The sequence below is a fragment of the Lepisma saccharinum genome, chromosome 9, assembly GCF_977018435.1.
Source record: "Lepisma saccharinum chromosome 9, izLepSacc3.1, whole genome shotgun sequence".
Classification (NCBI taxonomy): Eukaryota; Metazoa; Arthropoda; class Insecta; order Zygentoma; family Lepismatidae; genus Lepisma; species Lepisma saccharinum.
This window is the reverse complement of record NC_139237.1, coordinates 62,095,612-62,110,228: the sequence shown is the minus strand read 5'-3', so window position 1 is coordinate 62,110,228 and position 14,617 is coordinate 62,095,612. Positions and strand designations below refer to the sequence as shown.

Genomic DNA, 14,617 nt, shown 5'->3' with positions numbered 1-14,617 from the left:
AATTTAATTATGGATATCTCGTTTGAATCAGTTTTCAAATTCAAGTACTTAGAAGTATTACTAAAAAAATTAAATAATATTAAAGAGGAAATAAAAAGCCGACTTGATTCAGGAAATGCGTGTTTCTTTTCTCTTCATAAACTTTTATCGTCTTGTATAATATTTAAGAAACTAAAAGTTAAAATATGCAAAACCGTAATTTTGACTGTAGTATTATATGGATGTGAAACATGGTCCCTTACATTGAAAGAGGAACATAAATTAAGAGTCTTTGAAAATAAAGTCCTGACAAAAATATTTGGACCTAAAAGGGATGGGAAGACAGGTGAGTGGAGAAAGTTGCATAATTTATAACTTCATAATTTGTATTCATGTCCAAATATTATTAGAATAATTATATCAAGAAGACTTAGGTAGGCAGCCCATTCGGCACGAATGGGAGAGAACAATTTACGGGATTCTTGTTGGGAAACCTTATGGTAAGAGACCTGTAGGAAGAGCAGGACGAAGATGGAGGGATTTCGTTGAGATGGACCCAAAGAAAATCGCTAAGAATGTAAAAGATTGGATCGATCATGCCCAGGATAGGGACAGAAGGAAGGTTTATGTTGTTGCAGCCAGAAACCTTCGGGTTTAAGAAGGCTAGAGTTACTATTGTTTTTCATTACGAGGATTGTTGTTAACGTATTGGGCACTTACGTTAACAGCACTAACATTTTGAGAGCGTTGAATACACTGAGAATGAGGATTCTTTGTTACATTTAACTAGTTTGTTTATTACGTGCTACATTGGTGTATCAGTGTGTAATAGCTTCCTTGACTTCATTTCTTAGGTCAAAGGTATTACGTGTAGTTTTCCAAATGTGAAGTTTTTCAATGACTTATATCACTGATTAGTAGGCCTAAATATCATGTTCAGAATGAAAGCTAACTAACTAACACTCTAACCTTTTTAAACCCGAATGTTTATGGCTGCAGCAACACAAGCCTTCCATCTGTCCCTATCATGGGCAAGATCAATCCAATCTTTTTCATCCTTACCGATTTCCTTTAGGTCCATCTCAACGTTATCCCTCTATCTTCGTCTTGGCGTTCCTGCAGGTCTCTTACCATCAGGCTTCCCAACAATGAAAGCTTTCGTTTGGAACTTCTCACGTCCATATATACACTCTTACGGTATAGAACCTAAATGAAAAACACTAAGAACGCTATTTTACACAGGAAACTCTTTAAATGTAATGATGCTGTTGTGTTTGTTTGCTTTACTTTTATCAAAAAGTCTTTGCCCCAATTTTTTTTAAGCCAAAATAATAAACATGCAGGGAAATCAAAATATAGGAATTGTTCTATGTTCCTTGCACTATTTTTCCACATAGTAACCACAGGAATTCAGGCATTTGTCCAATCGAACCACTAGTTTGCAGATGCTGTTGTTGCAGAATTCGGTTGATCGAGTTTTCCGTTGTGAGCGAGGACGCCCCCCGCCCGACCGCTCATTGTCATGAAGGTCTTCTCGGTCATTTTCGAACTCACGACACCTCCACCGCACACTTCTCAAAGCGAGGCACTTGTCCCCATACTTCGGCTGTATTTCCCTATGGATCTCGATGGGCGTTCGTCCCTTGCACCATAGAAAACTATAATAACACTTCGCTGCCCATGCGACGTGAGCCATCTTCGCAAACTGACAGCAGCGCCGTGCCGCGGAGCAGACGAGAGTTAACTCTGGGCCGTTTCAAGAAGAAATTAAACTATTGTATTGAATGTATATCTCGGTTTCTCAATCACACTAATATTTCGGCCGAAGAAAATAGGGGAAAAGACTTTTTGATTTGACCTCGTATTTACGAGCTATATAAGAAGGGTCTTTCATTAAGAGTGATACTTTTTAAAATTTGAAAGAAAAATAAACCACTCAACGTATCAAAGTAAATTGTGCTTTATTTTAAAGCTTAGACATTGCAGTTATGTTCTGAACAAAATATCGCTCAAATGTCCACCACGTCTTTGAACACACTGACGCACACGATGGCTCCAATTGTTAATCACTCTGTCCAACATTAGTGGCGTTATGTCTGCGATAGCCTGACGAATGTTCGCCTTCAAATGTTCCAAAGTTCGTGGCGTTACAGCATAGACCTGGGCTTTGATGTAGCCCCAAAGAAAAAAATCCATGGGTGTTAAATCACATGACCGTGGCGGCCAATTCACACATCCACGTCTTGAGATGATCCGGTCGCCAAACTTCTCCCTCAGCAAATCGAGCGTAGCATCAGCTGTGTGGCACGTAGCGCCATCCTGCTGGAACCACATGTTTTTCATATCTATGGTGTCAAATTCTGGGCACAGAAATTCGCGTAACATGGATCTGTAGCGGTTCCCATTGACGGTAACGGTTCTTCTCTCGTCATCTCGAGAGAAATAAGGTCCAATGACGCCGCCACGCCATAAACCGCACCACACAGTGAGTTTTTCTAAATGCAATAGCACCTCATGGACCACTTGTGGGTTCTTCTTGCTCCAATAACGACAATTTTGCGTATTGACGAATCCACTAAGACAACAATGCGCCTCGTCTGAGAAGATGATTTTTCCACTGAAATCAGGATCAGTGGAGCCATCGTGTGCGCCAGTGTGTTCAAAGCCGAGGTGGACGTTTGAACGATATTTTGTTCAGAACATAACTGCAATGTCTAAGCTTCAAAATAAAGCACAATTTACTTTGATACGTTGAGTAGTTTATTTTTTTTCAAATTTTAAAAAAGTATCACTCTTAATGAAAGACCCTTTATATTGCATGTCATTACAGACGTCTTTAGCTCATGTATTTTACAGCGGGCTGTAGCCCCATCACCCACCTTTGTGTACTCCTTCGAATTATATTGTGCTGTTATCTTCTTCCAGAGGATTGCTGATATATTATATTCTCAGAGTTCAGATACTGCAGCAGTAAAAGATTATGAATACGGGCTAAACAGCAAATGGCACTTCAATGGCTGGCTACCTTACTTTAATGACAAAAGTTTGTATGGTATTCACAGTGAAGTAAAAACTTTGGTGCTGTCCGACATTAGGAAATCGTACTGTGGATGTAAACCCTTACATAACAAATGTCTTTATACAGCAGAACAGGTAAGCTCCTCTGTCTATAAACAGTTTCATACAAAAAAAGGGGGGAGAACCCCTGAAGACACCCAACCTCCACCCGCATACATTCAGGGGTAGACGCTGAGTACCCTGGTGACTTTAAAATAAACCAGGGCGTCAGATTTGCGAAATTTCTGTTCCCCCGTTTTTCTTTTTCCTCCTTTTAATTGTACATGTTTGAGGCGATGACCCACAACTGGTTAAAGTCTCATGGATATTGTGGACCGAGAAACAAGCTTGGTTTACAGTTAAGATTTATGTGCTAGTAGTGCAATAAAATAAAATGTATATGTATTTATCAGTATGTTAGTAATAGAAAAAAAATGTGTAATGTGTTATGACAGGGGGAGTAACACGATTGTTATTTCTTCAAGGATATTAAATAAGTTAGTCTCTCTAAAATGTGAGTTTGTAAATAATAATAATAATAAAAATAGTAAAGAAAAACAACAACGACAAAAAAAATAGAGATCGAAGGGTGAAGTAAGGTGATAGTATGAGAAGAGAGATAATCTTGCTGATGTGCCAGCAGGAAGTTGTCGTTCTGGGAAGGACGTCAGTACGGGAGATGGTTTTCCTGGAAACATCACGAGGGTATAAGGTTCCCGGGATACTTCAGGAAAGGTTAGGGCTGGGAAGGTGAGGGAAGAAGAAGGGGGGGGTTAGAAACGAAAGAGGTTATATTAATAAAAAGACTTGACGTAGTTAAAGAGGAAATAGTGTGGTTAGTACATACACACTACATCCTCATATTCACATACATACAGAACAAATACACATACATACTTATCTGCACATGGAAGGATAATTCCCCGTGCAACCGCCAGTTCGCAGCTTTGCATACAGGCATGTAGAGGCGTGCGCACGGGGGGTACCAGTGTGCCTGGCCACCTCCTAATGTGCTCTCAACAAATAAAATAAAAATGTAGAAACTACCATTAATATCCGTGTTTCAAGAAAGTAAGGAATTTTCGTTTCATTTGAGATGCCCCTTCTCTCTCTCTCTCTCTCTCTCTCTCTCTCTCTCCAAACACAGTGTGATACTGCTTTTAATAATAATTAGTAATCACTACGATCATGAAAGCCAGAAGAAGGGGCCAGGGGGCCCTGAGATTTATGGAAGGAATTATTGAAATTCGAATGGTAAAATTGTAGAGATATTTTATAACAAAAAGTATTGTTTTCTGTGACTTACAGGCCATAAGTTTTTGCAACTATTATTACAATTAGTATTATTTTAGTAGGGTTACATTTAAGCTTAGAGACAATTTTACACTGATTATCTAACTATAATAAACAGCTTTTTGTCCTACATGAATTAATGTTAAGTATATAGTTATGCAAATTGTATACAGATATACAGAATATGGAAATTATCAATGTACGTAATTTTAAAAAAAACATACGAAGTAGTAGACGTAGCAGTAGTAATAGTAATGTAATAATAATAATAGCAACAAAAACAATATCAGTGATAATAGCAATAATTATATTAATAATGGCACATAATAATAATAATAATAATAATAATAAAAGTTTCCTTTTGACTACGATGTTTTTCACATTATAAATCTCACAGAGGTCCTCTATAGATCTGCCGCATTTGTCCCTCTTGTGAGCACAGCCTCGATTCCTAATGCAACCTTCTTCATCTCAAGATGCTTATTTGTTTATTTACATTTAGCTATACACAAGAAGATTGCAGTAGAAAAGATAAATGCATCCACAAGGAGAAAGAGCTGCAAATTGATTTATGGAGGAGCTTTGCAATTTATGAAGTGATAAATATACTGGTTTAGTAAGGGCCAATAGTAATTATGAGAAGGAGTTTTTGTCGAGTAAGGGGGACAAATGATAGGAGTTTGAGTTTTTTAATTAAGTCCACTTTATGCACAGTAAGGCTTATCGGGACTGGACCTACAGTTTAAAGTGGGATCCGAACCACTATACCATGTGCATCCACCAGGTATCGAATCCTCAGTGCACCCCCAAATAAATTGGCACGCTACCGAGCCAATCCTGGATTTCTGATTTTTCGCTATTGTTGTTTTACTTGTGGGGAATCGTCTCTACCAGTGCTACTGCAAAGAGATCTGTTGTCTTTGCAATACTGATGACATCGAGAATGCCTAGTTCCTCCCAGTATAGAGTTGTATATTCCCTTGCGATTTGGTACATACAGGACAAGTACCACAATGGGATACGAACCACTATGTGCCTCCAGCGAGTTTCGAACCCGGAACCCCTCGATTACAAGGCATTATTTAACAACGCAATTACTGATTTTTTCAAAAAAATTATTGATAAATTTGTATCTATCAGTGATACTTAGAGATAAATTCAAAAATTTAACCATGGTTCAGAAATATTAAAAGTCTGTCAGAAATAGTATTTTAAAAAAAGATACTAATAAATGTAGAAATTAATCCAGAAGATTCGTAATAATTATAACAAATGTTTATATAATAATACTTCGTCATAATTAACGAAATCTATTCCATAAACTTCACAATTTGCTGATTCGAAGTAAAAATATTTGCATTCATGATTTATTTATATGTAATGTTTTTGATGGTTGAATACAGTAAACAGCAAATTTAAATTCCTTCCTTTTTTGTACTAAATAGAAAATTGACGATAAGTTCGAATCCATTGTTAGCCAGAACGGCACCACAAAATACTTTGCCAAAGCAGGAGGAATAATTCTTGGAAAGGTGCTTTATATATTTGGAAGAAACTATCTTTGGAACAGAATGAAAGAAAATGCAAACGTAAGTTCAAAATAGTTGCCTATTACCTTCATACTCTGTTAATCAAACAATGAGCTATAGAAAACTAAACAAAGTTGGCTATTCCTGCTTGTGTTAAGCTAAGGAACACCTTGCTTTTGCAGTTAGAGATAAAGAATATGTTCTGTCCCGAAAAATGTTCCAATTATTATTTCCAGTTGCATAATTTTTAAGATATGTATGTATAATCGATAATCACCTCGCTTTCAATATGCCCATTCTAAGGTCGAAACGACACTTCCAAAGTCGCGAACCTCGCTTTGCGCTCGAAACAATCCTGCGCCATTTTCCTACATCAGATATATATATATATATATATATATATATATATATATATATATATATATATATATATATATATAGATTAACCACCGTATTTCAAACCCTGGCATGGAAGCAGTGGCGCTAGTGTCGCGGGAAAGCCTGAAGTCTTTCATAGTTTACGAGGCTTCGGAATCTGCACCTATGGCGTTCTGTATAATTTATTGTAAGAAGAGAAATTTTATCGACGCTCATGTATTTGATTGATTTGCTTTATTTTACTTCCCTTTTTGTGCCACTTTTGGCTAATTTGCGAAGATGGGAATGCGTGATGACATGATGAAATTGATGAATGGACACTCACAACCATCCAAGCCCAGGCTGGGATTCGAACGTGGCGTCGTAGCGCGATGTGCTAACCACTCTGCCACGGCGGCGCTCATGTATTTAATATAAGGGTCAGTCAAATGAAAACGGGTCACCACACATACAGTAGAACTCAAGGCCTGCAAGAGTGTGTAACGCTGCAGTTTACAAACCATACTGTCATCTGTGGGGAAGAAGCGAAGCACAGTAGCAACTCGCACGTACATATTTGTTTGTTTATTGCGCAGAAATTAGCGATTCGTGCGTTCGTCCATCAGAATGGAAGCGAGTAAAGAGCAGAGAGGCGTGGTTGATTTTTTGCCTGGCGAAGCTGCTGGAGGACGAAGCATTCATCGTCATATGTCTGTTGTGTACGATAAACGCTACATGTCACGTTCCCATGAGCTGGAATGGACAAGAGATTCCGATACGCACGCGTGTCATACGTCTCCATGATGATGCCCACCCTCAAACTTCCAATCATGTTAGGGATACACTTCAGGCTGGGAAAACCTTCAACATCCCTCCCCAAGAGCACAAATCTTTCCCATTGTGGTTTTCTCATTTCTTGCGACCGGACATTTGTGAACATCGGTAAGGTGGACCCGTCAGCAGCCGACAAGCTTCAACAAGATTTGCCTTGTCTCCTAGAGAGTTTGAGTTGAGTTTTGAGTTGGTGTTTTAAGTCCACTTTATGCACAGTAAGGCTAATCGGGACTGGACCTACAGTTTAAAGTGGGATCCGAACCACTTGTGCCTCCACCGGGAATCGAACCCGGGACCCCTTGATTACAAGGCAATGACTCTACCACTGCGCCATGGGGGAGGCCCGTCTCCTAGAGAGATAAATGTGTTAACAGTAATGGAGATTATTGGCAATACATTTCCAATGAAACTTTTTGGTGGCTGACCCGTTTATACAATTGGAAAGTGAATAAAAAAAACCAATGTCCATGCATGAGCTTGTAATTATCCTGGCAAAAAAACTCCAACTAAATATTCCAAACTTTGTGTAGGGTAAATGAAGATATAGTATGTTTACCTAAAGACAGAGCAACGTCTTTTGCATATTTCTTATTTTATCACCTTTTGTTAATTGCGACGATGAAGGTGAATGGTGATTAACTGATGAAAGGAGTCACAAAAAAGGAACATTTCCATTCCTAGGAATCGACTATTCAACGCACTACTGTCGTTTTTAATTCACTTTGTTCGCATATTAAACATATCTTTGTGACAAAGCATGCAAATTTGTAAACCTAAAGTGTTCGGATCATTATTTCAGAAAATATCTTGATCTTTCAGAATGCACCTGCAGCACCGAAGGATCCAGATGCTGTGCCAGCCGATGTAAATGCTGGACAGGGTGCACCTAGAGCATTGATGTCTCCAGGCACAGTGGAAAACCTTGCAACCGTTGTTGAAGGTGTGACTCTCGTCAATTGTCTGTACAATTTGGGCGTAGCATTGAACCGAAATTGAAATTGAAAAATATACAGAAGCAGACAACAAGAAAATTGAAGAGAAAAAAATAATAATGGAATAATGATGTAAGATGCCCTTGTCACATGTGTATGTCTCTTTGTGACATGTAAATTGGTACCATACATTATAAATATTTGCATAAGTGTACACAGGAAAGTATTCTACTTTTGGAAAGCATGGAGAAAGAAAAATAGTAAAGTCGATCAGTCTTTCTATAAGCAAGAATATGTTTAAAGAAATATTTTAGTGGTTTTATACAGTGTTTGTAATTTTGAATTTGTTGATTATGGGATAGACTCAATGGTTTGCTTTGATGCATCAATGGTCTCAACTGAGTTTCTTGACAATATAAAAGCTGCAATCAAATAAATCAATGTATACAATATTTTATTCTAATCAGTATCCGAATAAAACTTTTTGTTTTGCGAAGAAAGTAGCAAATATTTTTTTTTGTATACAGGGTGATTCCATGTCAAATCAACAAGGTCCTCAATCTTACATTTTCGATTCATTTGAAATTTGCAATATTGAAAGGGCCACCTGAGATAGGAAACTAGGCAAAGTTGCAGATCCATATCTTTTGAATTTCCGAAATTACAGGGATGCCAAATGTTTGATTTTGATCTTTTTCTTAACATCTTCTAAAATTTAAGTTGCAATATTTCGGCAATCAGGACACCAATACAAATGGGTGGATTTGGAAAGGTCTTGAGGTACTCTCTCACACGAGATATTGCATGCCTATGTCAAGGTAAAAAAAAATTGAGGGTGGTGCAACGAAAACTTTGGTAGACATTTTCTCAACGGAACTTTTTTTGTTATACAGACTGTCCGAAAAGTCACGCAACCCGGTGTTTACAACCGTATAACGGAATAGCGAAACGCAATGAGAAGAAACGCTTTCCGCCAAGAGATAGCCCTGTATATTGGGAAAATTTAGAGAGACAAAGATATGTAAGAACATGCATGTTTTAATAACAAATAAGCAAAGTGTTGCCAAAGGCGGAAAAAAAATATTTGCAAATCGTGTATATTGATGCACAGAACTCACTGAGGTAAATTATTGCAACATTTCACAATACCAACGAACAATTTGGATGGCCATCTAATGAATTTGACAGGAAAAGAACTTTGACGAAGTTTCAAAAACATTGCAGAAGGGAATAAAAGGGCTGTTCCAAAAGTCGATGTTTTCACAATATTACGAGGGACACTGGCAACACTGTTGCTGTCACGTGTCACTAACAGACGTGTTTCACCTCAGGCTATCACACTAAGGCACTTTTAACGACAAAGGAGAAAGTTGATTATTGTCGAACATATGCAATAAATTACATACACCTTGCAACCCTGAAATGTGGTTTCATTTGGATAGGTATGTCAACAGCCAAAATTCCAGGCATTGGTCGACAGAAAACCCACATCAGTTGCATGAACTACCCTTGCACTCTCCGAAAATCGGTGTATGGTGTGGAATATCGCGACGTCGTATAGTGGGACCGTTATTCTTTGAGACAACAGTGGATACTGCTGTGTACGGGGATCTCATAATGCAATTCCTTGCTCTCCTGGAAGAAGACGAACGTGATGTTTGGCTACAACAAGATGGAGCAACTTGCCATACATCTAATGAATCTCTTCGTATGCTGAGAGAATTTTTTGGTTATCGTCTAATATCCAAGGATTTATGGCCCAGTCGCTCGCCCGATTTAACATCTGGAGATTTTTTCTGTGAGGTTACTTAAAGGGGAAAATATACCAAACGGGACCCAGAACATTGGAGGAGCTGAAACGAAACATTACACAGGAAATTAATAATATCGGTGCTGCAGCCCTCAGGAAGGTATCTGAGAACATGATCAAGCGTACCAACTTATGTATCCAAGAAAATGGTGGACACTTGAAAAATTTGCTTTAATTTGTAGGGATACCCACATTTCAGGGTTGCAAGGTGTATGTAATTTATTGCATATGTTCGAGAATAACCAACTTTCCCCTTTGTCGTTAAAAGTGCCTTAGTGTGATAGCCTGAGGTGAAACACGTCTGTTAGTGACACGTGACAGCAACAGTGTTGCCAGTGTCCCTCGTAATATTGTGAAAACATCGATTTTTGGAACAGCCCATTTATTCCCTTCTGCAATGTTTTTGAAACTTCGCCAAAGTTCTTTTCCTGTCAAATTCATTAGATGGCCATCCAAATTGTTCGTTGGTATTGTGAAATGTTGCAATAATTTACCTCAGTGAGTTCTGTGCATCAATATACACGATTTGCAAATATTTTTTTTTTCCGCCTTTGGCAACACTTTGCTTATTTGTTATTAAAACATGCATGTTCTTACATATCTTTGTCTCTCTAAATTTTCCCAATATACAGGGCATTCTCTTGGCGGAAAGCGTTTCTTCTCATTCCGTTTCGCTATTCCGTTATACGGTCGTAAACACCGGGTTGCGTGACTTTTCGGACACTGTATATACACTCATTTTTCTCAATAACTGGACTAAATCTTTAAATGGGACGCCAATGGGATCCGAAGTTACGTTACATTTATGTTAGGGTAGGTTAGGGTTTGTTTTATAAACAAATTCCTGTAATTCAAAAGTTAAAGTCTATCAGAAATTAAATACAATATTGTTTGAATTAAAGTACATGAAGCTTATGTTTACATTCCCAGTTATTAGAAATACAGGGTGATTCAAAAGTCCGTTATTTGTGTACAACTAGAATCGAGAACCTTAGGCAGCGAGTTTTTACAGGTTAAAAATTGTCAGTAGGAGTTAGTTTCCATCAGTTCTTTTCGAACGCGAACATTATGCTGTTCGTGGAACACTGTGTTCGGGGCGGGGTGGTCCAGGTGTCGCAGCGATACGCTCGCATGGAAGGAGGGGCAAGTTGTAGGAAACAGGTGAGTTTCAATTTAAAGTACACTGGTACGAGCCTCATTGGTAACCGAAAATCCCACATGCTTGTCTCAGGATACTGTATGCCATCAAAATTTTGAAATTGAAACAGTAAAGTTGAATTGATGTTTTTAAGTCCTCTTTATGCACAGTAAGGCTAATCGGGACTGGACCTACAGTTTAAAGTGGATTCCGAACCACTATTTGCCTCCACCAAGTATCGAACCCGGGACCCCTTGTTGTTGTTGTTGTTGTTGATTTAGTGTTTTTAAGTCCACTTTATGCACAGTAAGGCTAATCGGGACTGGACCTACAGTTTAAAGTGGAATCCGAACCACTTGTGCCTCCACCGGGTATCGAACCCGGGACCCCTTGATTACAAGGCGACGACGCTACCACTACGCCATCCGGGACCCCTTGTTAAAACAGTAAAGAACTCGGGAAAACACCCATCCTTTAAAATGCCCCTATTGCCATTTCTGTCTTTGAAAAAGAGGAAGGTTAAATGGTAATTACAAAATATTTTATATATCCATATTTTATATACCGGGTGGTCCATTTATAATGATAGTATGGAATATCGCATGCAGAATGCATCCAATCGAAAAATTGCACAGAATAAAAGGTTGATACTATTGAGGGGGTAAGTCAATGCCGCAAAAATTTCGTCGCCGCCACCCACCCCTTAGGGGGGATGGGGGGTAAATTTGAAATTTCAAATGGAACACCCACATTCGTTTTGCATATTTGGATTCAGTGTTGAAAAAGAATAATTTTTTGTTTGAAAAATTTTGTAAAAAAATTGCAAACGTCGAACATTTATAAACATTTGTTAGTTTCAGATTCATTTTGTTCCCTTTATGTAATAACGGTTTCGGTTTCCGTTGAGAACATTGCATAAACGAATTTTATTCAAAAAATGTGTGCAAAGAATTCAGCAAAAGAAAATTGTTTGCAAATTTATGTTTTTGTGTAACAATAAATAATATTAATTTGTTCCAACTCTTTGGTTTCAAGGAACAATTTCATATGAACAACACTACTCACTACTCCATTCAGGCTTGAGCCATGTTGTACACAAAGTTTCCTGTTCGATGGATAGGACGTGGAGGACCTGTTTCTTGGCCAGCTCGTTCACCCGATCTCATGTCGCCTGATTTCTGCCTTTGGGGACTACTTAAAGAAAAGTGTTACCACGAAGTTTCAACAACGCCAGAAAACATGCGGCACGAATTATTGATGCTTGTGCCTCTATCACTCCTGACATTTTGGGACGAACAGTGTGGAGCTTCAGACACCGTGTTTTGAAATGCATTGAAGAGAACGGTCATCATTTTGAACATTTGCACCTTTACACATTTATTTGTGTACCTCAAATGATAACTAATTTGTAGTAACATACTTAATTTTGTTGTTCATATGAAATTGTTCCTTGAAACAAAAGAGTTGGAACAAATTAATATTATTTATTGTTACACAAAAACATAAATTCCAAACAATTTTCTTTTGCCGAATTCTTTGCACACATTTTTTGAATAAAATTCGTTTATGCAATGTTCTCAACGGGAACCAAAACCGTTATTACATAAAGGGAACAAAATGAATCTGAAACTACCAAATGTTTTTAAATGTTCGAAGTTTGCAATTTTTTTACAAAATTTTTCAAACAAAAAATTCTTCTTTTTCAACACGGAATCCAAATATGTAAAACGAATGGGGGTGTTCCATTTGAAATTTCAAATTTACCCCCCACCCCCCTAAGGGGTGGGTGGTGGCGACGAAATTTTTGCGGCATTGACTTACCCCCTCAATAGTATCAAACTTTTATTCTGTGCAATTTTTCGATTGAATGCATTCTGCATGCGATAGTCCATACTATCATTACAAATGGACCACCCGGTATACTTATAGGCTATTATAACCCATTCCCACTGAAAAGACACCCAAATCCCAAACTCTCTTCCCCATAGTATTAGGTGTCCGCACCGGAGGGGGGTAATGCACCCTCATTTCATTACATTTGACCATTTGATTACGTACAAGCCTTACGGCTAGACTACCCGGGTGTGGACCACAATTTTAATCTTTCTAATTCTTAGCATTTAAGAAATAGTATTTTGTCTGCTTCTTAATTCCTTAACGTCCTACTCTTCCTCTCGGATATTTGCAACGATAAGGATATATACCTGTATATGATAACGATGAAACGATTGAGATTGCTTTGCAAACACTCATGTAGTTGCCAGTACTCGGGGATGGAATTGTAAAAGTGCGTATTACATAGCTGCGTTCTAGGGGAGGGTGAGGGGGCGAGATACGCTATAAAATATTTCATAATTGCCATTTTAACCTTGGTCTTAACGGTTGTTCAAAGACAAAAAAATGTAATCAGGTGTCATTTTGAGGCGGGGTTGTATTTACCAGGCTTGTTAAAGGTTTAGGAATGTTAAATAAATCCAATTCCGCAGCAGGAGAGAAAATCATCAAGCGTAATTGGGTTCTGGACCGTAAAGAACCTTTTTATCTGTAAAGTGTTTCAATTCGGTCCAGGAACCTTTATTCCGGATCAATTTAAATTCGGTCCCGGAACCTTTTTTTTCCCCCGCATCAATTTAAATACTGTCCTGAAATCTTTTTCTTTTTCAGGATCAATTACAATACGGTCCAGGAACCTTTTTTTCAATGAAACAATACGTAACTTGGACCGAATTTAAATTGTGTGAGAAAAACGGTTCCGGTCCTTTAGCGGAACCCATTAGAACCAATTAGAATGTATGGCTTCCGGTCCTTTAACAACCTGGTAATTTTTTTCCTTTTAATCGAGTTCATTAATGCTTACATTTGAAACTTTTGATTTTCTCAACATTTCGGGAGGGACTGTAGCCCAATCAGCTCCTCCCCCCTGCGTTCATCAGTGATCCTCATTGTTGCAAACAAATGCAGATATCTTCTAGTTTTACAGGCCTACAGGTACACATTTCGAAAGACGTAATGGGATACAAACAATCCCCTCCTATATATAAAAAAAATTCAGTCGGCTCCACAATCAAGTAATAGGTACACTGAAAAGAAAGTGGTGGTTATAACATCTGTGCAACATTTAACAATGCGATTGTGCGTCATTTTTAAATATATGCGGTTGTCAATATTCTGGTCTTGCGTCATTTCAAAGGTTGCGGCACGTCCTTTCCAATCTCGCACTGTCCAAGTTGCAAATTTTCTCGTTAGAGGGCAGTTGCGATCACGGTCAAATAAATTGGCTCTTGAACTAGTTACGAGTTTCGTTCATAGATGGCTATAGCGTGACTTGCTCAGGCGGTGCCACCTGAAGTCATGAACGACAACTACAATCAGCGGGTAAGGGCTGTATTAGGGATTCATGTTAGTGGGTTTAAATCTATACAAATTACTCTAATTTCACGATGAAATTTAAATTATGGAAATATTGTATTATTTCGTTAATCATATATTAGAATAAGTCAATCTTCGAGTTCGCCTGGGTTCTCGGCCTGTGTATAGGACCGGTGGAGGTTAAAACTCTCACTTTCGATTTACGATGGGACCACATAGTGGTTCTTCGAATCCCGTTATGAAACTGTGGATCAAGTCCCGATTAACATAAATGTGCATAAAGTGAGCTTTCAAAAAGAACACTTTGTTTCACAAATAT

At 38.2% G+C, this 14,617-nt stretch overlaps 1 protein-coding gene across 4 annotated transcripts in view; it reads left to right on the top strand.

Moving 5' to 3' along the window:
- The window catches only part of LOC145992074 (uncharacterized), a 184,408-nt gene extending 175,927 nt beyond the window's left edge, over positions 1–8,481 (top strand). For all 4 annotated transcript variants that reach the window (XM_083128281.1, XM_083128280.1, XM_083128283.1 and 1 more), the window contains 3 exons: positions 2,905–3,132; positions 5,775–5,918; positions 7,869–8,481. In XM_083128281.1, the coding sequence (XP_082984407.1) occupies positions 2,905–3,132; positions 5,775–5,918; positions 7,869–8,045 (549 nt within the window). In that variant the 3' untranslated portion in view covers positions 8,046–8,481. The remainder of the gene's footprint in view (positions 1–2,904; positions 3,133–5,774; positions 5,919–7,868) is intronic.
- Positions 8,482–14,617: the final 6,136 nt, after the last annotated feature.